This window comes from Eretmochelys imbricata, chromosome 18, assembly GCF_965152235.1.
Source record: "Eretmochelys imbricata isolate rEreImb1 chromosome 18, rEreImb1.hap1, whole genome shotgun sequence".
Taxonomy (NCBI): Eukaryota; Metazoa; Chordata; order Testudines; family Cheloniidae; genus Eretmochelys; species Eretmochelys imbricata.
In genome coordinates this window covers 13,790,882-13,815,677 of record NC_135589.1, presented here as the reverse complement: position 1 = coordinate 13,815,677, position 24,796 = coordinate 13,790,882, and the positions used below count along the sequence as shown (strand labels likewise).

The 24,796-nt window shown below is 48.7% G+C and overlaps 1 protein-coding gene across 2 annotated transcripts; it reads right to left on the bottom strand.

The window, feature by feature from the left end:
• Positions 1-2,693: 2,693 nt before the first annotated feature.
• LOC144276891 (solute carrier family 2, facilitated glucose transporter member 5-like) lies at positions 2,694-22,807 on the bottom strand. 2 transcript variants are annotated; one of them, XM_077837305.1, is made up of 12 exons: positions 22,751-22,807; positions 18,576-18,674; positions 16,365-16,525; positions 15,442-15,566; positions 12,526-12,678; positions 12,307-12,432; positions 10,314-10,501; positions 9,793-9,903; positions 8,201-8,302; positions 7,631-7,706; positions 4,177-4,304; positions 2,694-2,961 (listed from the first exon to the last, which is right to left on the bottom strand). In XM_077837305.1, exons 1-12 carry the CDS (start codon positions 22,805-22,807, stop codon positions 2,725-2,727), a joined length of 1,563 nt encoding a protein of 520 aa, XP_077693431.1. In that variant the 3' UTR covers positions 2,694-2,724. The 2 variants fall into 2 exon arrangements, with proteins under 2 accessions (XP_077693431.1, XP_077693432.1); XM_077837306.1 differs by lacking the exons at positions 18,576-18,674; positions 22,751-22,807 and having other exon boundaries at positions 2,694-2,972; positions 4,188-4,304; positions 16,365-16,522.
• Positions 22,808-24,796: the final 1,989 nt, after the last annotated feature.

Here is a 24,796-nt window from a genome sequence, read left to right as displayed (position 1 = left end):
CTTTAGTGGGGGTTCATGGGTTCAACAGCACCCACTGAGATCAAGGGTGCTGATCAGGGGTGCAAAAACACCCAGAGTAGCAGAGGGAGGGAGGGCGAGGACCTGCATTTGCTCCATTGCTGAGAAGTCATGCATGGCACCATGGCTTGGACCCTGTGTCACGGTGGCACTGTTCCCGGCCACATTGCTGCATGATGTTGTGTGATGCTACAGAGGCCCGAAGAGTCAAATCTGCCAGAGGGAGCACCGGGGCAATACCCCTACATGTCCCGGTTTCCAGGCAGCAGGAACGCAGGGGCGGGGTGTTAGGCTTATGGTGAGAGCTCTCCCACCTCCGCACAGCCAGGTCTGGATGCTGAATGGAGTCGTCTCCCACACTGCATCCCAGGCGGGGTCTCTCTTGCTGCTGGACGGACCCTAAGTCAGCTGCATAGAGCAGGTCCTGAGAGTGAGCCAGGGCCCCTCACTGACCTACTCCCTACTAGCCCCAGAGCATTCATTGTACCATGCTCTTGGTATTTTTTTGTTTTGTTTTGTTTCGTACCGGAATTACACCAGAGTTACATTGCTCCCATTGAATTTGCAGCCTACATCCACCAGCGGACAGCACAGTCTACTGGCCAGAGCAGGGCTGGAAGGTAGGCCCTTGTGGGATCTAATCCTGGCTCTGCAAATTTCACGGCCTCAGTTTCCTTATCTGTAAGACAGGGACAGCGATACCCGCCTCTCCAGAATTTGGATGAGTTTGCAGAGCACTTTGGACATGCTACTTAAGCATTAAGTGACAATTTTTTGCTGGCTGAGAGTTAGGGCCCACAGTTAGCTCAAGCTGTGAATGAAGAGAAAGGAGATTAATTTTCTAAACCCAAACATTACCACCAACATTCACGCTAGTGCTGGCAGGGAGCAGCTAGTGCGGACTCTACTCTCTGGCTTCTTTGGATGCTCCCCCACTGTGGGAGACATGCAGACAAAGTTTTGAATGAAAAAGCAAAGGTCCAGTCAGGAAGCTGCTCCCCCACTGAAGAGAAACCCTGGTCATCACTTGCTGGTCATCACATCATTTGCTCCAACCCCTCAGACAGAGACAAACACCTACAAGATCTCTATCAAGCATTCTTACAACTACAGTACCCACCTGCGGAAGTGAAGAAACAGATTGATAGAGCCAGAAGAGTTCCCAGAAGTCACCTACTACAGGACAGGCCTAATAAAGAAAATAACAGAACGCCACTAGCCGTCACCTTCAGCCCCCAACTAAAACCCCTCCAACGCATTATTAAGGATCTACAACCTATCCTGAAGGATGACCCAAAACTCTCACAAATCTTGGGAGACAGACCAGTCCTCGCTTACAGATAGCCCCCCAACCTGAAGCAAATACTCACCAACAACCACATACCACACAACAGAACCACTAGCCCAGGAACCTATCCTTGCAACAAAGCCCGTTGCCAACTGTGCCCACATATCTATTCAGGGGACACCATCACAGGGCCTAATCACATCAGCCACACTATCAGAGGCTCGTTCACCTGCACATCCACCAATGTGATATATGCCATCATGTGCCAGCAATGCCCCTCTGCCATGTACATTGGTCAAACTGGACAGTCTCTACGTAAAAGAATAAATGGACACAAATCAGATGTCAAGAATTATAACATTCATAAACCAGTCGGAAAACACTTCAATCTCTCTGGTCACGCAATCACCGACATGAAGGTCACTATCTTACAACAAAAAAAACTTCAAATCCAGACTCCAGCGAGAAACTGCTGAATTGGAATTCATTTGCAAATTTGATACAATTAACTTAGGCTTGAATAGAGACTGGGAGAGGCTAAGTCATTATGCAAGGTAGCCTATTTCCCCTTGTTTTTTCCTACCCCCGCCCCCAAGACGTTCTGGTTAAACTTGGATTTAAACTTGGAGAGTGGTCAGTTTGGATGAGCTATTGCCAGCAGGAGAGTGAGTTTATGTGTGTGTGTGTGTGTGTGTGTTCCCGGGGTGGGGAGGGGGTGAGAAAGCCTGGATCTGTGCTGGAAATGACCCACCTTGATTACCATGCACATTGTAGGGAGAGTGGTCACTTTGGATGAGCTATTACCAGCAGGAGAGTGAGTTTGTGTGTGTATGGGGGTGGGGGGGTGAGAAAACCTGGATTTATGCTGGAAATGGCCCACCTTGATTATCATGCACATTGTAGGGAGAGTGGTCACTTTGGATAAGCTATTACCAGCAGGAGATTGAGTTTGTGTGTGTGGTTTTTGGAGGGGGGTGAGGGGGTGAGAGAACCTGGATTTGTGCTGGAAATGACCCACCTTGATTATCATACACATTGTGAAGAGAGTGGTCACTTTGGATGGGCTATTACCAGCAGGAGAGTGAGTTTGTGGGGGAGGGGGGGCGGAGGGTGAGAAAACCTGGATTTGTGCTGGAAATGGCCCAACTTGATGATCACTTTAGATAAGCTATTACCAGCAGGACAGTGGGGTGGGAGGGGGTATTGTTTCATGGTCTCTGTGTGTATATAATGTCTACTGCAGTTTCCACGGTATGCATCCGATGAAGTGAGCTGTGGCTCACGAAAGCTTATGCTCAAATAAATTGGTTAGTCTCTAAGGTGCCACAAGTACTCCTTTTCTTTTTGCAAAGACAGACTAACACGGCTGTTACTCTGAAACCTGGTCATCACTGTGTCAGTCGGGACGCTGGACCGGATCAGAGCACACTGGCTGAGTGTGCTTCTTCCTTCTTCTTCGGTGTCTCTGAGGCAGGCTGGAAATCATTCAGCTTTTGTTTGTCCATCTGGATTTCTACCTTGTTCCTCTTGGCCATGCTCTGATTGATCTCCATGAAGGTTTTGCCCTTGGTTTCGGGGACAATGATGAAGATGTAAATGACGGCGACCAGGCAGATGGCACAGAAGACAAGGAAGCAATAGGCTTCAAGCCCTTTCTGGAGGAATGAAAACCAGAGGGGAAGGAGTCAGGGAACATGTAGAGGAGCCAGTTATGATAAGATGGAGGCTCTACAGGGCCTGTGTCACATAGTTTGGAAATGCAAAACTCTGCAGCAGCTGTAAAAAAGGCAGCAGCATAGACCCTTATTTAATTGTAACCATGTGAAGATAGCTGAGGTGCTGGATTCGCAGCCCTAGGGACTAAAGGCCTGTGTTTTGTCACAGAACCGGCACAGCCTGGGATGTGGACCTGATCCTGGTGTCTTGCACGTTGGGTTGTTCATTCACACCCATGCAAGGCGAGTGGCAAACACCCCCAGTTCTAAGGTGGTAGTGGTTTTACGCCCACTTTGCACAGATGTGAAAGAAAATACAAGGCAGGGCAGGTCGGGCACCATCGCGGTACAACCTGCTCACACAGTCATGCCAATGCACGTCCGTACTGAGCTAGAGGGATCATTTCTCATGGGGAGAAGTTTCATCTCCATGGCCCATTCTGGGCCCAATCCAATGCTCACTGAAGTCAGTGGGAGTCTTTCTGTTGGCTTCAGTAAGCATCAGAATAGGCTGTTAATCCTGTCTGGCTAAGCATTTACATCGTACTTGCCACTTTGATACCTGAGCACCTTAAAATGCTCAAGAAATCTCTCCCCCATTTCTCCTGAGACTGCCAGCAAGTAGGGGGGAAGAAGTGGGGCTGAGAGTTTTATCTATCCACATTTCATATCCATGCAAAGCGAGTGGAAAATACCCCCAGTTCTGAGGTGGTAGAGGTTGTCAGATATCAATAGCTTGGGTCACTGCTGACTTGGGCTGGCTTTGAACCAGTGACCCAGAGGTGAAAGACTATAAATATCTTTAATTTCCCTTGAAACATCTACTCCCCACCACGGAATCCTCTGGAAGATTTTTGTAAACTTTCAATTCAGCACTAGGCAAGGGCCCGAAAGAGGAGCGAAGATATACTGGGGGGCCAGATCCTCAGCAGACATTGAAGTCAATAAAGCAATGCTGATTTACATCAGATGAGGTTCTGGTCCTTTATAGTTAATCCTCCACCCATGCATTCTGGGACTAACTGGGGACTTTGAAGTGTTAAGAGTAAAAAAGGGCCAGTGTTCCCCTTTAAGACCATCCCCCCCGGGCAGGAGGGTGCTTCTAACCTCAGGTGACAAACCCCCGTGAGACTCTGGAGATCGCTCCGCACTCACCACCATGTAAAGGAAGACGAGCCCAACCGTGAAGTTGCAGAGCCAATGCACAGATCCACCCACCATGAAGGCCGCAGGCCGGGATGACTGCAGGAACATTTCAGTTATCATCACAGAGGGGATTGGACCTTGAAGAGAAAGAAGAGTCTGAACATTTTAAGAGGCATTTCCCTCGCCCAAATCCTTAGAAGGCGCGGGCTGAATGTACAATAGAAGGCGATGGTTTCTAAGGCACTCGTGGTTACAAGTCCCTGGATAAACTAACTACAGGAAGAGATGGAAAAAGCAGAATGGAATGACTGTAACTAGCCATTGTCGTGGTCCTGAGGCTAGCTGCACCTCTGTCCCCCGCTCGTCTCTGAGCGCACCCCTCAGCTGTCAGGCCTCCTGCCTTTACCTTACCTAGGGCGGAATTCCGCAATTCTCCCACTGATAGACTGGGTCCTGGATTACAGCCCCCTGCGTATCCACGGAGCCTACCCAGCAGGTGTGACAGAGCTCTGGGAGCCTGTAACCCGTGTTATCCAGTGATCCAACAGCCTTCTTAAACCAAACTGTTTGTCCTCACAGCGGGTACACCGAGGAAGATGAAAAGGATTTTAAAACAAGAAAGAGCCTGCTCTCGTATCTATCTTACCTAAGGACCCCCCCTTCCCCAGAAGGCCTGACTTCTTCCAACACGTCACCATGTGCCTATGTCAATCTCAAACTGGTATCCAGCAACAACCTGCCTCTCCCTTGAGAAAGTCCCTATATGCACAGCCAGGCTGCCACATCGACACTGCTGTTTTCAGCAGTGCTCAAGCATGTCAACACACACAGCAATCGCACCGGAGATCTCTGATGGGGCAAACTGGCTTCCTTGAAGACAGCTGGCTGTCGTAACAGTTGCTGCTGTCTCTGCGAAAGAAACTGACCATTGGGGAAATTCCTGGTTGGGGCAGGAGGGGCAAAGCTCCCTGAATGGCAATCTAAGATAAGAAGCCCACTGCCACCCATAATTGGCAGAGGGGGGCAAAAGGGGCAGTTTTCCCCAGCCCCTCTGTTTGAGAGGACCCCCAAACCTGTGGAATTTGAAGGTGTTTGTGATGTGGCGCATGGGGTGGCTCCAATCTGGTTTGGCCCAGCTGCTGAGGGTGCTGAGCCAGTCCACCGGGTCACAACCCCACTCACTCAGACTTGGCCTGGCCATCTCCCTGTCCCATCAGAGGGGCGGCTGGGACAAACCGGAGTGGCCCTGCAACTTTGCGTGCTAGGCCGGAATGCCTGGAGCGGGGCCCAGGAGCCGCTGCTGCAAGGTGAGTGTGGGCCAGGCTCATTCTCCAACTCCTGACCCACCTGCAGCCTAAGTTTCAGGGGAGGAGGAGTGGCCTCAGTTTCAGATTTTGCTCCCTCTCCTCCCCTGCCCCGTGCAGCCCTGAATAACCCATTGATTTATCAAATTACATCCGGATCAAAAGAAAACGGGGAAAGGGCTGGGCAATCATTCCCTGGCTGAGAAGCTAGTAACTTGTCAGCAAGTTAAAGAAGTATGGGCTGGATGAATGCACTATAACGTGGGTAGAAAGTTGGCTAGATTGTCGGGCTCAACGGGTAGTGATCAATGGCTCCATGTCTAGTTGGCAGCCGGTGTCAAGTGGAGTGCCCCAGGGGTCGGTCCTGGGGCCGGTTTTGTTCAATATCTTCATAAATGATCTGGAGGATGGTGTGGATTGCACTCTCAGCAAATTTGCAGATGATACTAAACTGGGAGGAGTGGTAGATACGCTGGAGGGCAGGGATAGGATACAGAGGGACCTAGACAAATTGGAGGATTGGGCCAAAAGAAATCTGATGAGGTTCAATAAGGATAAGTGCAGGGTCCTGCACTTAGGACGGAAGAACCCAATGCACAGCTACAGACTAGGGACCGAATGGCTAGGCAGCAGTTCTGTGGAAAAGGACCTAGGGGTGACAGTGGACGAGAAGCTGGATATGAGTCAGCAGTGTGCCCTTGTTGCCAAGAAGGCCAATGGCATTTTGGGATGTATAAGTAGGGGCATTGCCAGCAGATCGAGGGACGTGATCGTTCCCCTCTATTCGACATTGGTGAGGCCTCATCTGGAGTACTGTGTCCAGTTTTGGGCCCCACACTACAAGAAGGATGTGGATAAATTGGAGAGAGTCCAGCAAAGTCCAACAAAAATGATTAGGGGTCTGGAACACATGACTTATGAGGAGAGGCTGAGGGAACTGGGATTGTTTAGTCTGCAGAAGAGAAGAATGAGGGGGGATTTGATAGCTGCTTTCAGCTACCTGAGAGGTGGTTCCAGAGAGGATGGTTCTAGACTATTCTCAGTGGTAGAAGAGGACAGGACAAGGAGTAATGGTCTCAAGTTGCAGTGGGGGAGGTTTAGGTTGGATATTAGGAAAAACTTTTTCACTAGGAGGGTGGTGAAACACTGGAATGCTTTACCTAGGGAGGTGGTAGAATCTCCTTCCTTAGAAGTTTTTAAGGTCAGGCTTGACAAAGGCCTGGCTGGGATGATTTAATTGGGGATTGGTCCTGCTTTGAGCAGGGGGTTGGACTAGATGACCTCCTGAGGTCCCTTCCAACCCTGATATTCTATGATTCTATGATTCTAAGTGTTTACAGCCAAGGCAGAGATAAGTTAGACAGAGGGAAGAAAAGATCTCGCAGCTCACTCACAAACACACGGCTGCAGAAACTCGGTCACTCTGCACTGAGAGTCTCCTGTCTGCAGCCAGCATTCCTGAGCCAGTCCCGCTATGCACACAGATGAGGAAAGGGTCGGGGGGATGGCAGTTTCCACTAGCCAGCGAAACCCTTGCAGGAGCTTAAGAGACAGTATACTGCAGTGTTGGGAATCGCTCCGCAGGGCTCCTCCTGCGAACGAATGCAGAGCACCTCTGCTGTAGTGGGGCAGCACATCTGTCAGGAGGTGCAGATCCAGGACAAAGCCTCCACGACTATGCACATGCTGCACCCACCCACTTCATGGCACAGTCAGGTCAGAATTTGGCTCTTAGGGGGCAGCTGCCTTTTGCTCCACGTGGAGCATATAAATGCAAGAAAGCACCATTCAGATTAAACTGGTGTGACTCACCCTCCAAGGAGGGTTTTGCTCCAAAATTTATTGGGCATGTCTCAGACACCAGTAAGGCTGTGTCTTTATAGAGCCTCTTGAAAATAAAAGATCATGTCCTTCTCTTACTGATACACTCAGACACCCCCCAGAGATCCTCCTTTAGCTGGCATGAGAAGGGGCCTGCATGTCTGGGGAAGAAAGCCCTGGTCCCTGGACCATGCGTGCAGCCTAGCTGGTAACAATCAGATCTGTATTGTTACTGCGAAGTCACACGGCCAAGCAGAAACACACCAGCTCATCTCTGCATCAGCCCAAGTTGCTGTTTAAAGTTTATGTCTTTGTTTTACCATCCTGTGCACACTTACTAGCTCCGATAGCATGTCCAATGATATAGGCGATGACGCAGGCTATGCTGAGGTACTGCATCCAGGAGACAGTGGCCTGTGGGGAATTCAATCACTGAATTACAGTCAGTTCTCTACTAAAGTGGCCAGCAAAGTCAAGGCGCCGTTTGCAAGCAGACTGTGAGACGCTGTATACCCCAGGGTGTCTGGCTGAGATGGTGAAGGGGATGGGTCAGACAGCGTCACTAACTGGCCTAAGTTTACAGCTTCAGCTGGAACCTCACTTCCTATAAGCAGACCCAAGGGGCACTACCAGAGATGCACACCGTGGGCAACGGTCAGAAGAACTTAGAGGGAGGGAGGGAGAAGCAACCAAATTCAGCTCTGAGTGCACTCACTGCTAACCCAACCATGTAATTAATGGAAGTCCTGCTCTTTCCCAGCAGGGTTGCTGCTTCCCACTGTGGTTTGTGCTGGGAGGCCTTGCGTATTCTCCCAGTTAGCTCTGGAAAGAGTGACCCTGCCCACATCCCCTAGAGGGTCCACAGACAGACAGACAGACACTATCACCTAAGCCATCTGGGTACGTACCTGGAGGTTGAGGGCCATTGTTAATATAGCACAGGATATACAGCAGATCCCAAAGCCAGCGAGAAGCAGAAGTCTCCTCCCCAGGGACTCAATGATGAAAACCTGAGGGACACAACACAAGAGGGTGAGAAAGGGGGCACCAAGGGAACCCAGCATTCTTTGTCCTGAGAGGAGAAAGTGGGCAGGGGGCTGTCAGCTGTTAGGGGCAGGGTGTTCTGAGGAACCTAGCGCTTTGCAGTTCTGCAGGGAAGAGTCCACTAGAATTTAAGGACAAGGAAGCCAACAGGGTTCTATACAAGTGTCCTAGGGTTCTCCAGGAATTACTCTAAAAGCCTCTAGAATTTAATAGAGAACAAGATCCCCTTGCTATAGGGTTTTTTATAAAAGCCTGTGGGAAGTCAACAGCAGGGGGATAATTGTCCAGCAAATTCTAGAGGATGGGTCCAAAAAAAGAATCACAACAAAAACAAAACAAAACACCAACACCAAACAAACATATAGAGAAGTTTATATTTTGTACATTCCAAGGGGCTGTTCCATTAGGGAAAGTTCAGTATCACCAGTAACGTGTGGATTGGAAATAAAATAGAAACCGTGAAAGCTGGGGGAACCCCCTCTGCAGATGCTTAGAACACTTGTAGGGCAGTCAGCAGTCCCTACCATGACTGCCTAATCCAGGCCAGGATTTAGGGAGACCCTGTGCACTGACACTGGACTGACCAAGCTGTGCTAGTCAGTCCGAGGCAGACAGAACCACAAGATGCGCTGGGGTCCAGCAGCCTCAAGAAGGATTCCAGCCAAGTCCTGTCTCTTCTCTCCCATGAGGGGCACTGCAGCATTTATACTGTGCTCTTCATCCACAGATGTCAAAGCACTTCACAAGGGTGGATAAGAATCATTACCAGTGTTTCACAGATAGGGAAAACTGAGGCACAGAGCAGTCAAGTGATTTGCTCAAAGTCACACAGTGAGCCTCTTGCAGACCTGAGAATAGAACTGCAGGTCTCCTGGTACCAGGCCCTATTCGTTGCACCAGTTAAAAAAGACACCTTTCTTTTCTCATGGCTGCCTATGCATTCTCAGAGCCCAATCACCTGTCTGAGTTGAAGAATTTTTTCTCCACCCTAGCATCAGGGGTGTCACTAGCAATCAGTGATTCATAGACACATGGGCAGGCCTGTTGCCTCCAAGGCCATGGAACCATATCCACAATCTCCCAGGGCAGAGATGCCATTATACCCATCCGTTACAGTAACACAGCAGCTGCAAGGACAGAGAGTGCACTAGCATGAGCAGCAAGAAAAGACCTGGTGAGGAAGCTAAGTAGATCCTGCCATTTCCCCAAAGAAAGTTGAAATGGCATGCATTGGTGTAACCCAGCATATGCCCACTATTACATGGCATGAGTTTAAGGAAACAATTTGCCTCTCAGTTTAGTATGACTCGAGCACTAGGGGACTTTTCCTCTAAATGTGGGAAGGGGCAGTTGTGTTAATGGTAATGGTATAAAGGGGCCAGAGAGGTGGGCCATGGGGGGATTAAAAGTGGGCAGTGGGGGAATTAGAACCTGTAGGGCAGTGGGAGAAACTTACCGCTACACAAGTCATGAACACATTGACTGCACCTATCCCCACGGTGACATACTGCACGTCCTTTTTATTCACACCTGCAGACTCAAAGATTTTGTCTGTATAGTAGAATATCTGCAATCAAACCATACCTGCGGTTATACTTAGCCATTCATAGATGGGGGGAAGGGGAGGCTCTGACTTGGGCAACTCCAGGCTGTAAAAGCAGCCAAACGCAAATCCAAGATCTGAACTCTCTCAAACTTTGGAGACAGCCACATCTGGCTCCAGCTGTTGTGGCTGGTTTCTTTCTCCATAAACTTCCAAACCTGAGACCCCTGGGCAGAACCCTCCTAAACAGTCAGATGCTGATCCAGACTTCGTGGCATGGGACCAATCTCATATCCCAAGGTCTAGACTGGGGTTTTGTGCCCATCTGGAATGGGTTCTAGCGTCTGTGTCAACACTGCGGTGCCACTCTTGTCTAAGAACTCAGGTCCTCTCCTCATCCACCTGACGATCTTCCCGGGTGTTCTCTCACCTACCGCATTAACTCCAGAAAGCTGCTGGCCCATCATCAGGACAATGATGGAGATGAGCTGCCACCGCAGGGCCTGGAAGGTGCAGAGGTTGAACACGGACAGACGACCTTCCAACTTTTCTGACTGGTCTTCCTGACGCATCTCTTCGATCTCATCATCCACGTCATCCCAGCCTCTCAGCCTCTTCAGAGCTGGATGGGAGGAGGGAAGGGGAAGTTGGGTTTCCATGTAATCTCAGCTCGGGGGAGGAGGCTGGAGTTACAGAAACTAGAGGGGGAACTGAGATACCCCAGGAGCAGCAGGGCAGTCTTGGCCACTTCTGCACTGTGGGAAACATAAAGCAACCAGCAACAGCCATAGGACTGGAGGGGGGACCAGAGGGCCACGGGGTCCTTCGTCCATATGAGCCAACAAAGGAACAATGAGAAGGGGACCAGAGTTCCCCTCACGAAAAAGCACTTCTATCCTGCACTTGATTATGAGGCTCAGGTTTCTAACGAGAGTTCTGAGAGCTCCAACCCATCTTCTTGCCATCAGAGTTAAGTAGTCTGTGTTCTTGTGGTGAGAGCAAGGAACTGGGGGGAGCCGGAACTCCTGACTCTGCCACTGACCATTTTTCTTACTCTCGGCAAATCCGTTATCCTCTCTCTGTTCCCATTTCAGCCCTATCGCGTAAAACTGGAGTTATATGTACTTGCTGTACAGGGAAGCATAAATGACCTACTGTTTGCCAGGTATAAAAGGGTCGCACCAGGAGCTTAATTCAGCCTGACCTGACTTTTGGTTCAGGATGTTTCCCCATAGCATATTCCCATATATCAGGGAATCATAGAAGTGAAGGACTGGCAGGGACCTCGAGAGATCTTCTAGTCCAGTCCCCTGCACTCAGGGCAGGACTAAGTATTATCTAGACCATACCTGACAGGTGTTTGTCTAATCTGCTCTTAAAAATCCCCAGTGACAGAGATTCCACAACCTCCCTGGGCAATTTATTCCAGTGCTTAACTACCCTGACTGTTAGGAAGTTTTTCCTAACGTCCAACCTAAACCTCCATTGCTGCAATTTAAGCCCATTACTTCTTACCCTATCCTCAGAGGTTAACGAGAACAATTTTTTTCCTTCCTCCTTGAAACAACCCTTCATGTACTTGTCAACTGGTATCATGTCTCCCCACTTCTCTTCTCCAGACTAAATAAACCAAAATTTTTTCAATCTTCCCTCATAGGCCATGTTTTCTAGACCTTTAATCATTTTTGTTTTTCTTCTCTGGACTTTTTCCAATTTGTCCACCTCTTTCCTGAAATGTGGCACCCAGAACTGGATGCAATTTTCCAGCTGAGGCCTTATCAGCATGGAGTAGAGTGGAAGAATTGCTTCTCATGTCTTGCTTATAACGCTACTGCTAATACATCCCAGAATGATGTTTGTTTCTTTTTGCTACAGTGTTACACTGTTGACTCATATTTAGCTTGTGATCCACCATGACCCCCAGATCCCTTTCCCCCATACTCCTTCCCAGGCAGACATTTCCCATTTTGTATGTGTGCAATTGACTGTTCCTTCCCAAGTGGAGTATTTTGTATTTGTCCTTATTGAATTTCATCCTTTTTATTTCAGAGCATTTCTCTAGTTTGTCCAGATCATTGTGAATTTTAATCCAAAGCTCTTGCAGCCCCTCCCAGCTTGGTATCATCCACAAACACTATAAAAGCGTCCTCTCTCTGTCATTATCTAAATCATTGATGAAGATATGGAACAGAACCACCTGACCCATTGCTGTGGGACCCACTCATTATGCCCTTCCAGTTTGACTGTAAACCACTAAGAATACTCTCTGGGAATGGTTTTCCAACCAGTTCTGCACCCACCTTATAGTAGCTCCACCTAAGTTGCATTTCCCTAGTTTGTTTATGAATGGAGACCTAGTTTCAAATCCATGCCCCTGGTCCTTCTCCTACTTCTCTTGTTAGCAGTGCTAAGCAGCCGTGGCTGTACCTTGCCTGGCTTGTTCTTCATTGCCCTTCTGTATCAGTAGGTACCTGGGACTCTCAGGAAAGAAGGGCAACAGGAAGAGTTCCACAACTGCAGGGATCCCAGTTAGCCCTAATAATACTGGCCAGCCTGCAACAGACAAACAGATAACAAGGTGCCCAGTGAGAGAGCTCATCCACTGAGGCGCAGTCAGAGACCCTCCTCCTCAGACTGTGGCTTTACCTTCAAGGGTTCCAAGGATGTTAGTAAGACCAAGGATCTGAGCTACAAGGATGCCAATGGTGATGAAGAGCTGGGGCATCACCCCGACCGCACCTCTCAGGTTTTTGGGGGACATCTCTCCCAGGTACATGGGAACAACATTGGAGGACAGGCCTAGGTGAAGAGAGAGAGAGATTAGTCCTGCTCTGGGATGTGAGCGGTCGCTGTAACACATGGACGTTCAGGGGCTTGACCAAGGTATTTTTTCTGATGACAACAGCTGACCTCCTTGTGACAAGGGGCTGGATAGCACTGGAGCCTGGAGCTTGCTTTCCGCTGCTATATCCCAGGTTCACAGCTAGCCGAGGCTGGCAGTGGCTGAAAGCTTATTGCCACCGGATGACCACTTTGGCCTGTGTGAAGGGAGCCAAGGACATTCTTCTCCCTCCGTCTGAGCTTAGAATAAAAGAGTAGGTGGCATCACCTCCATTCCTAGTCTGAAGGTGTCCACGGTACAAAGTCCGTCACCTCAGCTGGCATCTTTATTGGTCAGCCTCAGTAGAAAGGCCAAAGGTCGAATGGGACCATTCTAGCAATGAGCTCGAATTTCCCTCTTGTCCTGGCAGCTGGTATTCCAAGGCAGGGACACTTGCACTGTTGCTTCCCACACTGTATCCATTCCGTGGATAGACAAGGCGGTCGCTCTCCAGGGCCAACCCCTGCCCATGGCACCCAATTCACGGACACAGAAATGGGCTGTTTGTCTAAGCTCTGAGGCCCCATCTATACTAGGGCTCGGGCCAAGTCAGGGTACCTGGTTACAGCATGGGTTAGCATCATAGGACTAATCACGTGCCCATAATAGGGTTAGGATTCTGAACTGCCCAAGGTTTCAACCCCATTACAGGGACACAGTTAGGTCTTGTCTACACCACAGCTTTAAGCCTGATTGTAACCAGGTCTCTCCTGACAGGGTTATAGCTAGAAGAGATCCAGCTAAAAATGAAGTATTTAATTAAGCTGAGGAGTTTGGAGCATTTAAAACAAAATGGGCTCAAGCTGAAAAATTTGGGTCCCAAGTTTTGGGGTGACAGTTTTGGTTTGGGCCCCCTCAGCAACTCAATAGCACAGCACTGCCTAAGCCAGCCGAAGTCCCGCAACCACTGCTGACAAAAGGCTCAGGGCTTTGATGCAGCCAATTTCTCGAAGGAAGCATCTTTCTCCCAGCAGGGCAAAAACCGCCAGCAGGGGGCAGCCAAGTGATTCTCAATATGACCTGAGCCATTCAGCCTGCTGCCCGTGCTCTGAACAAACCCAGCTTCTGCTTTGGGCTTTCAAAACAAGTCTAGTGGAAACAGCAGTTTCCTCTTCCACTTCCAGAGGAGCAAGTTGTCACAAGTACTAAGCACCCAAATGAGGCTGTTCATATGGTCTGTAAGAGAGAAAGACCCTTTCCCTCCTTTATAAGCCTCCTGATCAACTAATTGCCCTGAAAAGTTTTGGAGTGAGCCCCCATGGCTTGGGATGTATTTTGTCAGAGGCTGACTGGAGCAGATGTTGTTACACAGAGAGCACACGGTTACTTGGGAATGTAGCACTCTGAGACCTATCAGCGTTGCCAATTGTCGCCCAGTGTGCCTCTTGTGATGAAATCCCCTGCTTCTGGAGTTGGGTGAGTACACGAGACTTTCCCACCATTGCGAAGTGGTGCAGCTCCACTTGTGGTAGCAGGGCTAGCAAGGGCTGGGTGATGACAGCTGCCTTATCATCTAGGCCTGCGCTAATCAGAGTGCCTAAGACACCATCAGCAGCCTGGAGCCCTGCCTACAACAGGGCTTTTACTACCGCTGCCACCAAAGATTGGAAATGTTATTACAGAGCCCAGGGCAGGCAGGGCCCCGCGGTTGGTGCAGGACCTTTCCTCCCCAAGGGCAGTCCCCGTAAATTCATGCCAAGACAAGTGGGTGCAGAACCAAGTCCAGATTCTCCTCTTACGTCCCTGAGTAATAAATAAGAGGAAGCTTGGAGAGGCTACAGCTCTACGGCTGTTGAGAGCCAGCACTAATAACTGCAGCCAGGGTTACATGAGTCAGTTAAAACACTGGGTTAGAATCATTTTTACTGTAAACTCACCATCTTCACTAGGTTTACACTGGGGATAAATCTGGCCTTATACCCAGACCCTCCTGTTTACTTGTTACAACTTTATGGGACATGCAGATCCCCTAGTAAACTTCAGAGTAGAGTTTAGGTGTCATTGGATTAGAGTCAGTGAATTGATCCTCATCAGATCTGGAGGATCATTACTTACATAATGCTGCCAACATATGAGGTGCTGTAGAATAGGTAGACCGGGTCAGACAGAATCCCCCACCCAGACAGCTTGAACCACTCCGTTCTTCTGTAGTCCATGTAGGCATAATAGATTCCAAGGGCCCTGAACCTATCAGACAGCAGTGCCAGTTTTCTACCTGTGGTAGATAAAGCTAATTCCTGGGATGGATTTATGGAGCTGGCCACACCTCTACTGACTTAGCTTGGAAGAGTTCTGCTTGGGGTTAGAATTTTAAGAACCAGGTAATGTAAACTTTTGCCCAAAATATCTGAGAAGTGAGTCATCGCCAGCAAGGCCGCGGCTGTCATGACATATGGAACCACAGTCTTTCTTAAACAGTATACATTTATTAAAGAAAACAACTACATTTGCAGACCTCCATAGAGCTCAAGTTCCAGCCTGGTCTCCTTCGTTTACCGGGAACCACACCCACTCTGCGCACAGCACAGACTGAGACAGACATGGAGACACTGCATTGCACTGCAGCAGGTACTGTCCCTACAATATACTCCTCGCAAACCAACCCGCTATGACACACGCTCCAACCTGGCCCAGAAAATCCTACCCCTTTGTCCTACCCCTGCGTACCGCCTTTCACTCACCTGCACATATTCCCACGATGATTCGTGAGAGGATGATCACCTCAAAGGTCTTTGCCACCTTGGAGGTTCCCATGAGAATGGCGGGGACAATGGAGAAGATGTTATTTATCAGCAAAGTGCCCTTTCTACGGAGAGATCGAGAGGGTGACAGTTCTGGCTTATCATCATCATTATTTGTACTGTCGTATTGCCTAAAGGCCCCAACTGAGATGGGGCTCAGGTGCACTAGGTGCTGTACAAACACATAGCCGGACACAACTGCAGCCCCAAAGAGTTTAGAATTTAGATAGGCGTGACAGACAAAGGAAATATTATCCCACTTCGCAGGTAGGGAACTAAGGCACAAAGAGGTTAAGTGTCTTATCCAAGGTTGCTCAGGATGCCTGTGGCAGAACTAGGAACTGAACCCAGTCCAGTACTTCAACCACAAGCTTGTCCTCCCTCTCAACTATCCTCGCTCTCCTCTGGAGGATTTTTCCTGCATTTAACACAGGAAAGCAAGTAGCTGAGACGAGAACAGTGGGGAAGGGCTCACCAGAGACATAAAAAGCTACAATGGGATCTAACCGAAAGTGCCGTAGATAAACTAAGCTGCTTAAAAATTAATAATAAGATAGGGGCTAAGAGTGTAAAGACTATAGGCCTTGGCATAGCAAACGATACATCTGGCTCAGTATCGTGCCTGCAGTATGGTCATGTCCAATCCGTCCACAGTGCAGCCAGATGGGTTGTTCTGCAGATGTGGGAGGGTGGATTCGTCCCTGATCCAAGTGACAACCATTGGTCCGGCTGCATAATGTGGAGGGCGGCTATGGTAGGATACTGAATCAGATGGACTCACGAGAAGACCTTGATTCAAACCACAACAAATGGCTTCTGAATGGACTACAGACCGTCCATCTTATGGTGCCTCTGTCACTCACCTGCCACATTGGTTCACCAGAGGGCCGACCATAAGGGACCCAAAGAAGCCTCCGAGTGGGAACATAGACACCGTGAGAGACCAGAGCAGCATTTGGAAGCTACTCTCCATTGGGATGCCCTTCCTATCAAAGTAGGTTTGATTGTAAAACTCTTGCATGAACTAGAAAAGATACAAAAAACAGACTTAATAGGCTTGGCAGGGGGGAAAATGACTGAAACACGGTTATTCAGGTTATAAAAGCAGCAGGGGACCAAACAGGGTAAAACTCCATTGAACAATTTCTTGGTGAAAGAGGAAGATTTGTTTTAAGAAAAATACAACAGAAGGTTAAAGAAACCTACAGTAGAGTGGTGGGAGGGGCTACCAGGCCAAGTATGTACCTAGGGTCTCAGATGGGATTGTAGCTGCATGGCTAGCCCCTCCCACTGTTTGTGCTGCTGTGATTAGGCCGTTGTTTTTAGTGTGCAACCTCAGTCAGAGCTAGTGTGGATATGCCTGCGGGAGCTGGAATTACACCTCCCAGGTGCAGCGTAGACACAGTTATACGGAGAAAGGACACAGCCTTAAAGAGACAGGGCACAGGGAAATGTAACCCTGGCATCCCATGATAAGTGCTACCCGGGCAGGATCACAGGGAAGACATGCATAGATAAATAGGAGACCAGCAAACGATCTGGGGGAGATAAAGGTCCCATTCCTCAGTGAGGCTGAACTTGGCTTTAGAAAGCAGGATTTTAGGAAGATCATAAAAGGAGGAAGTGCAATAGTCAAGCCAGGAAGTGGGTATGTTAGCACACAGAGCAGAGGGAGGGTCCACCTGAAGATGAATTTTGGCAGTACACTAGAGGATGGTGACTGGTAGATTTGGAGGAAAAAGGAAGTTGGGGTCACAGATGGATCCAAAATTTCAGTCCTTGGGAACAAAGTCTACTTGTTCATGAAGACAAGGATAGCCATAATACAGTGTTATGGGACAACTAGTTTTGTAGAGAAATGCCAAAAGATGGATGCCAGAAGCCCAGGATGGGATCTTACCCGTGGTCCAGCCCTCTCAGCTTTCCCTGATTAAGGATTTCAGGACTGTGCTTCATTATGTTCTTTCCATCTCTACAGCTGTCCAGTGTATGTGCACAGGGAGAATTCCACACTAGCCAGATGGCTTGTGGAGTTAGAATTCATATAGTGGGTTATGAGGTTTCGAAAGGAAAGGGCATCAAGAAAAATACATTCAGAAAGGAAGAGGGGCAGGAATCAAGTGTTAGCAAGCAAAGCCTAGGATGAAAAGAACAGAGCCAAATTCAGTGGTATCCCGAAGTTATATTTCATGCCTACACACCACGATCACTGCATGCTAAGAACACACGAGACAGAGAGAGGAAACAGTTAGGGCACTTCTTCTCCCTTGGGGGATTCCTTGGCACCAATGTGATATATGCCATCATGTGCCAGCAATGCCCCTCTGCCATGTACATTGGCCAAACCGGACAGTCTCTAAGTAAAAGAATAAATGGACACAAATCAGATGTCAAGAATTATAACATTCAAAAACCAGTCGGAGAACAGTTCAATCTCTTTGGTCACTTTACAGACCTACAAGTGGCAATATTACAACAAAAAAACTTCAGAAACGAGACTCCAACGAGAGACTGCTGAATTAGAATTAATTTGCAAACTGGACACCATTAAATTAGGCTTGAATAAAGACTGGGAGTGGATGTGTCATTACACAAAGTGAAACTATTTCCCCAGGTTTATTTTTCCCCCCTACTGTTCCTCACATGTTCTTGTCAGCTGCTGGAAATGGCCCATCTTGATTATCACTACAAAAGGTTTTTCTTCTCTCCTGCTGGTAATAGATCACCTTAACTGATCACTCTCGTTATAGTGTGTATGGTAACACCCATTGTTTCATGTTCTCTGTGTATATAAAATCCCCCTACTGTATTTTCCACTGCATGCATCCGATGAAGTGAGCTGTAGCCCACGAAAGCTCATGCTCAAATAAATTCGTTAGTCTCTAAGGTGCCACAAGTCCTCCTTTTCTTTTTTCTTGGCACCATAGTAATCCCAAGGCAGAGGGAGTTCAGAAAGCCTAGACTCTGCATATAAATGCATGCGTGCACATTCCACTGTAACTAGTCTGCCACTTGTTTGTGGCCCCCATCCCCCGCACTTTCTAGGCTGTTTCCTGCACCCCAACTCAACCTACCACAGCTGGAGCGTTGATCACGGAGACATTGTAACCATACTGGAAAGACGATCCAAAGGTGGACACCAGCGTTACACCTGCGAGCAGAAGTGTCATTTTCTGCAAGAAAGAAGAGCAGTTACATGGGTGGAAATAGCATTGGGGTGTTTCTCTTTGTGTGCGCATATATATAAAAAACGCAGGACATTCATTAAAGCAAAAGACACTAAAAAAATTGGGCTCCTGGCCTTGTGTTTCTTTTTAGTGTAAAAGGAACGTCTGATAGATTGTTTACACTACAACTCACTTTATTCTGCTTGATTTTTCCCTTATTTGAAGCTTCAATGCAAACACTCTTTCTCTAGAGTATCAATTGGTCGTTGAAGTCAAATAGATGCCAATAGCCAAAATAAAGATCATAAAATTTTGCAGAATGAATAAACATCGCTTCCCCTCGCAGTTGCTCTATTTTCTTTCTCATGGTGGTTCTGCCATCAGCATTTCCGAATCAAGCTGCTTATAGGCCCCATTCCAGCTGCTATTAAACTCATTTGGAACCTTTCCACGGACGTCAAATCGTGCCCTGTAGGAGCCGGGCTTTGCAGTTGCACAGAGGGGAGAAATAACTGGCTTGTGCAGGGCCTGAACATGAATGTTGTTCGTGGGCACAGAGCCCTTGGAGACACCAGCCACTAACAACAGTCCAAAGTATTCCTGGTTGCTCCTGACTTCTCAAGCTGGAGCCAGCTGTGCTGCAAACAGTGCTGCCTTTTAGAGCTCTCTAAATCACTCTGTTGTTTCCTGTGGGCAATCAAATCATATTTCCATTCAGCCATAGGTTGTTTTCTCCAGCTACCATTAGGCTTAATGGCTCAGAGCCTCAGCCCATCTATTCTAGCGCAGAGAACTTGTTCAGCCTCTCTAACTGGAGGATTTCTCCGGAGTAGCCAGTAGTTTGCTTCTCTACAAAAGAAAAAGGACACTAAACTTTCTAAACTACTACATGCCACAAGGGGCCACAGCAATGGTTCCCTCAACCCACCCAGCAATATTGTTAACCTATCCAACTATACTCTCAGCCCAGCAGAAGCAGCTGTCCTATCTCGGGGCCTCTCCTTCTGCCCCTCCACCCCCACGAACATGATACAGTTCTGTGGTGACCTAAAATCCTATTTTCGACGTCTCCGACTCAAGGAATATTTCCAACATACCTCTGAACAACATACTAATCCACAGAGACCTCCCTACCAACACTACAAAGAGAAGGATTCTAGGTGGACTCCTCCTGAAGGTCGAAACAGCAGACTGGACTTCTACATAGAGTGCTTCCGCCGACGTGCACGGGCTGAAATTGTGGAAAAGCAGCATCACTTGCCCCATAACCTCAGCCGTGCGGAACACAATGCCATCCACAGCCTCAGAAACAACTCTGACATCATAATCCAAAAGGCTGACAAAGGAGGTGCTGTTGTCATCATGAATAGGTCGGAATATGAACAAGAGGCTGCTCGGCAGCTCTCCAACACCACTTTCTACAAGCCATTACCCTCTGATCCCACTGAGAGTTACCAAAAGAAACTACAACATTTGCTCAAGAAACTCCCTGAAAAAGCACAAGATCAAATCTGCACAGACACACCCCTGGAGCCCCAACCTGGGATATTGTATCTACTACCCAAGATCCATAAACCTGGAAATCCTGGGCGCCCCATCATCTCAGGCATTGGCACCCTGACAGCAGGATTGTCTGGCTATGTAGACTCCCTCTTCAGGCCCTATGCTACCAGCACTCCCAGCTACCTTCGAGACACCGCTGACTTCCTGAGGAAACTACAATCCATCGGTGATCTTCCTGATAACACCATCCTGGCCACTATGGATGTAGAAGCCCTCTACACCAACATTCCACACAAAGATGGACTACAAGCCATCAAGAACACTATCCCTGATAATGTCACGGCTAACCTGGTGGCTGAACTTTGTGACTTTGTCCTTACCCATAACTATTTCACATTTGGGGACAATGTATACCTTCAGATCAGCAGCACTGCTATGGGTACCCGCATGGCCCCACAGTATGCCAACATTTTTATGGCTGACTTAGAACAACGCTTCCTCAGCTCTCGTCCCCTAACGCCCCTACTCTACTTGCGCTATATTGATGACATCTTCATCATCTGGACCCATGGAAAAGAAGCCCTTGAGGAATTCCACCATGATTTCAACAATTTCCATCCCACCATCAACCTCAGCCTGGTCCAGTCCACACAAGAGAGCCACTTCCTGGACACTACAGTGCTAATAAACGATGGTCACATAAACACCACCCTATACTGGAAACCTACTGACCGCTATTCCTACCTACATGCCTCCAGCTTTCTCCCTGACCACACCACACGATCCATCGTTTACAGCCAAGTTCTGCGATACAACCGCATTTGCTCCAACCCCTCAGACAGAGACAAACACCTACAAGATCTCTATCAAGCTTTCTTACAACTACAGTACCCACCTGCGGAAGTGAAGAAACAGATTGATAGAGCCAGAAGAGTTCCCAGAAGTCACCTACTACAGGACAGGCCTAACAAAGAAAATAACAGAACGCCACTAGCCGTCACCTTCAGCCCCCAACTAAAACCCCTCCAACGCATTATTAAGGATCTACAACCTATCCTGAAGGATGACCCAACACTCTCACAAATCTTGGGAGACAGGCCAGTCCTTGCCTACAGACAGCCCCCCAACCTGAAGCAAATACTCACCAGCAACCACATACCACACAACAGAACCACTAACCCAGGAACCTATCCTTGCAACAAAGTCCGTTGCCAGCTGTGCCCACATATCTATTCAGGGGACACCATCACAGGGCCTAATCACATCAGCCACACTATCAGAGGCTCGTTCACCTGCACATCCACCAATGTGATATATGCCATCATGTGCCAGCAATGCCCCTCTGCCATGTACATTGGTCAAACTGGACAGTCTCTACGTAAAAGAATAAATGGACACAAATCAGATGTCAAGAATTATAACATTCATAAACCAGTCGGAGAACACTTCAATCTCTCTGGTCACGCAATTACAGACATGAAAGTTGCGATATTACAACAAAAAAACTTCAAATCCAGACTCCAGCGAGAAACTGTTGAATTGGAATTCATTTGCAAATTTGATACAATTAACTTAGGCTTGAATAGAGACTGGGAGTGGCTAAGTCATTATGCAAGGTAACCTATTTCCCCTTGTTTTTTCCTACCCCGCCCCCCTCCTCAGACGTTCTTGTTAAACCTTGGATTTGTGCTGGAAATGGCCCACCTTGATTATCATACACATTGTAAGGAGAGTGATCACTTTAGATAAGCTATTACCAGCAGGAAAGTGGGGTGGGAGGAGGTATTTTTTCATGCTTTGTGTGTATATAAAAAGATCTTCTACACTTTCCACAGTATGCATCCGATGAAGTGAGCTGTAGCTCACGAAAGCTTATGCTCAAATAAATTGGTTAGTCTCTAAGGTGCCACAAGTACTCCTTTTCTTTTTGCGAATACAGACTAACACGGCTGTTACTCTGAAACCTAGTTTCCCTACTGTTCACACTCAGCTTCTTCAGATGTCTCAGCCATGTCCATGCAAAACAGAGATGCCGAGAGGTTGTGTGACTGCCCCAGGTTACGCAGTGAGTCAGTTTCAGAGGTGGGATTAGGAGTTCCTGGCTCCCAGTTCCATTTGCCATCTTCTCTACTAAGCTGCGGAAGAGCCAGCCCCATCCCACCCCATCTCCAGTATTATAGCAGTGTCTAGAGGCTCCAAATGAGATCAGGGCTCCACTGTGCTTGGTGCTGTACAAATGCACAGTGAGAGACAGTCCCTGTCCCTAAACGTTTACTGTCTAAACAGACAAGACAGACAAAGCAGGGGAGGCACAGAGAGGCAAACATGACTTGCCAAGGGCTCACACAGCAGGTCAGTTGCAGAACCTGGAATAGATCCGAGGTCTCCCAATTCCGGCATCCTAACCACTAGACAACACAGCCTCAGACACAAATAGGTCTGTAACCATAATAGCCCACGAGCATCAGTTTTGGCACTGCTAACCAGCTTCCCTTTTCTCTCCCCCCACCCCCATTTTCCCCAGTGAAACTTTTCTGCAGCCTTCACCATATCATCCAGAAAGAGCCAGGTAAACTCACCCCCTTCCTGCCCCTGCAGGTATCAGAGCGCTCCCTCTTCTCCTTTGTCAGCTTCATTTTGGTGTGTGATGCAAAAAACGTTGATTTCAGGCTTTTATAGGCAAAGTGGGGCAGGGGACGCCCCAAGAGGAAAGATAATGCATGCTGGCTGCTCTGTGGGTGTGACAGGGAACACCCAATAATACGCTTTATTGCCTAGTACAATCAGTCTGTCCTCTGGACCTTCCTGGGGGCTGCATGGCTCTCGCATATCTCCCCTATGGCTCGGCATTCCCTTCCTCTGTCCAAGGTCCCATCCCCACAAAGGTCAGAATCCCATGTGCCAAGACCATGCTCAAACGGGATCGCTGCCACACTCCCACTCTGGATGTTTGAAACAGCTCCTTGCTGCCATAGCCGTGGGGAAAGCAGCCGGAAACTCCACTGCAGCATGCTGGCTCTGCCCCGGGGAGAGCAGGTTCACTTCTGCAGATGTAGCCGTAGGATCCGTCTCAGCCCTGCGTGGACAGAGCCATTTTCTCGAGTGCTGTAGGTTGCGCTTTAGTTAGAGGCATCACAGTCGAGGAGCCTGAGCCAGGAGCTCCTGGAGTTCGAAGCCTCTGGGGCAGCATGGGCAAGTTCATTTCACCTCGCTGGGCCTCATTTTCTCCATGTGTAAAATCAGGGTACTATCCCACACCCAACAGCCCCTATTGAACCTGTATTATCTGCCAATGATCCAGCCACTGCGGCATGCAACAGTGAGACTGCAGCGTCTGGGGGCCGCTGCTGGAGGGCTTGGGGGGCCGGGGACGGGGGGAGGCATTTGTTTGAATGACGCTTTTGTAGTATTCGGGAAAACATCAGGCGGTACCTAGCCAGGCAGTTAGAGGAGCAGAGTGCTCTGAGCACCCACTAACAACAATGGATGGTGAGGGTGCTCAGCACCTCTGAACTGCGGGTCGTGCACACTGCAAGTCCTGAGTATTGCTCGTTAGTTACAGCCTCGTCCATCTCCCACCCCAGACAAGAGAAAACCCTCCTCTGTGCTGCACAGGGAAATGACGATAGACGCCGCTGTGTATTAACACAGTTGTAGTTGGCAGGGCTCTGAGACTAGCATGAACAAGGGTTACAGAGACTCAGCCGACAAAGATTGGCATAGGGCCTAGAGAGCATTTGTCTGTCCTCATATAGCCTCTGTCTCGCTCCGGGCCCATTTAAACTACAAAACGTACCCTGTCTGAGCACTGCGCTCGAAGGGTCTGATCCTGTGGCCAGCGGGAGCCTTGCCATTGGCTTCAGTGGGGACAGGCTCAAACCCTAACTATGCGACAGCCTGCTTTTAGTCCTGCCTGAGGGCATGGGACCAAACTGGGTTAGAACCGTCTCATGGCAGCAGGTTGCCTCCCTGTTCTTTACACCGGAATACAGCACAGTGTGCAGCATGGAGGAGCCGTTTGCAGCTGGCTGCTCGGGGCATTGCTGCAGGTCATGGCATGTTCAGAGCAGCACATTTCACCCATCTCTTACATTTTTGCTCAGCTGTTTGATCTGCTGCTTTTGCCCCCAAGCATATTAACCCCTTCGGCCCCTAAGTCTTTTACCACCACATGCAAGGTGCATGCACGGGGCTGGGGTGGGGGGTGAATGGCTGAATCATAGAATATCAGGGTTGGAAGGGACCTCAGGAGGTCATCTAGTCCAACCCCCTGCTCAAAGCAGGACCGATCCCCAATTAAATCATCCCAGCCAGGGCTTTGTCAAGCCTGACCTTAAAAACTTCTAAGGAAGGAGATTTCACCACCTCCCTAGGTAACGCATTCCAGTGTTTCACCACCCTCCTAGTGAAAAAGTTTTTCCTAATATCCAACCTAAACCTCCCCCACTGCAACTTGAGACCACTACTCCTCGTTCTGTCATCTGCTACCACTGACAACAGTCTTGAGCCATTCTCTTTAGAACTCCCTTTCAGGTAGTTGAAAGCAGCTATCAAATCCCCCCTCATTCTTCTCTTCCGCAGACTAAACATCCCCAGTTCCCTCAGCCTCCCCTCATAACTCATGT

Bases quoted from the DNA above. Each gene is read 5' to 3' on its own strand.
- LOC144276891 (XM_077837305.1), bottom strand. From the start codon at position 22,807: ATGAAGCTGACAAAGGAGAAGAGGGAGCGCTCTGATACCTGCAGGGGC. The intron at 15,567-16,364 runs GTGAGTGACAGA...ATCTCTCCGTAG, and splicing joins CTGGTGAACCAATGTGGCAG to AAAGGGCACTTTGCTGATAA. The intron at 12,433-12,525 runs GTAAAGCCACAG...TGTCTGTTGCAG, and splicing joins CATCCTTGGAACCCTTGAAG to GCTGGCCAGTATTATTAGGG.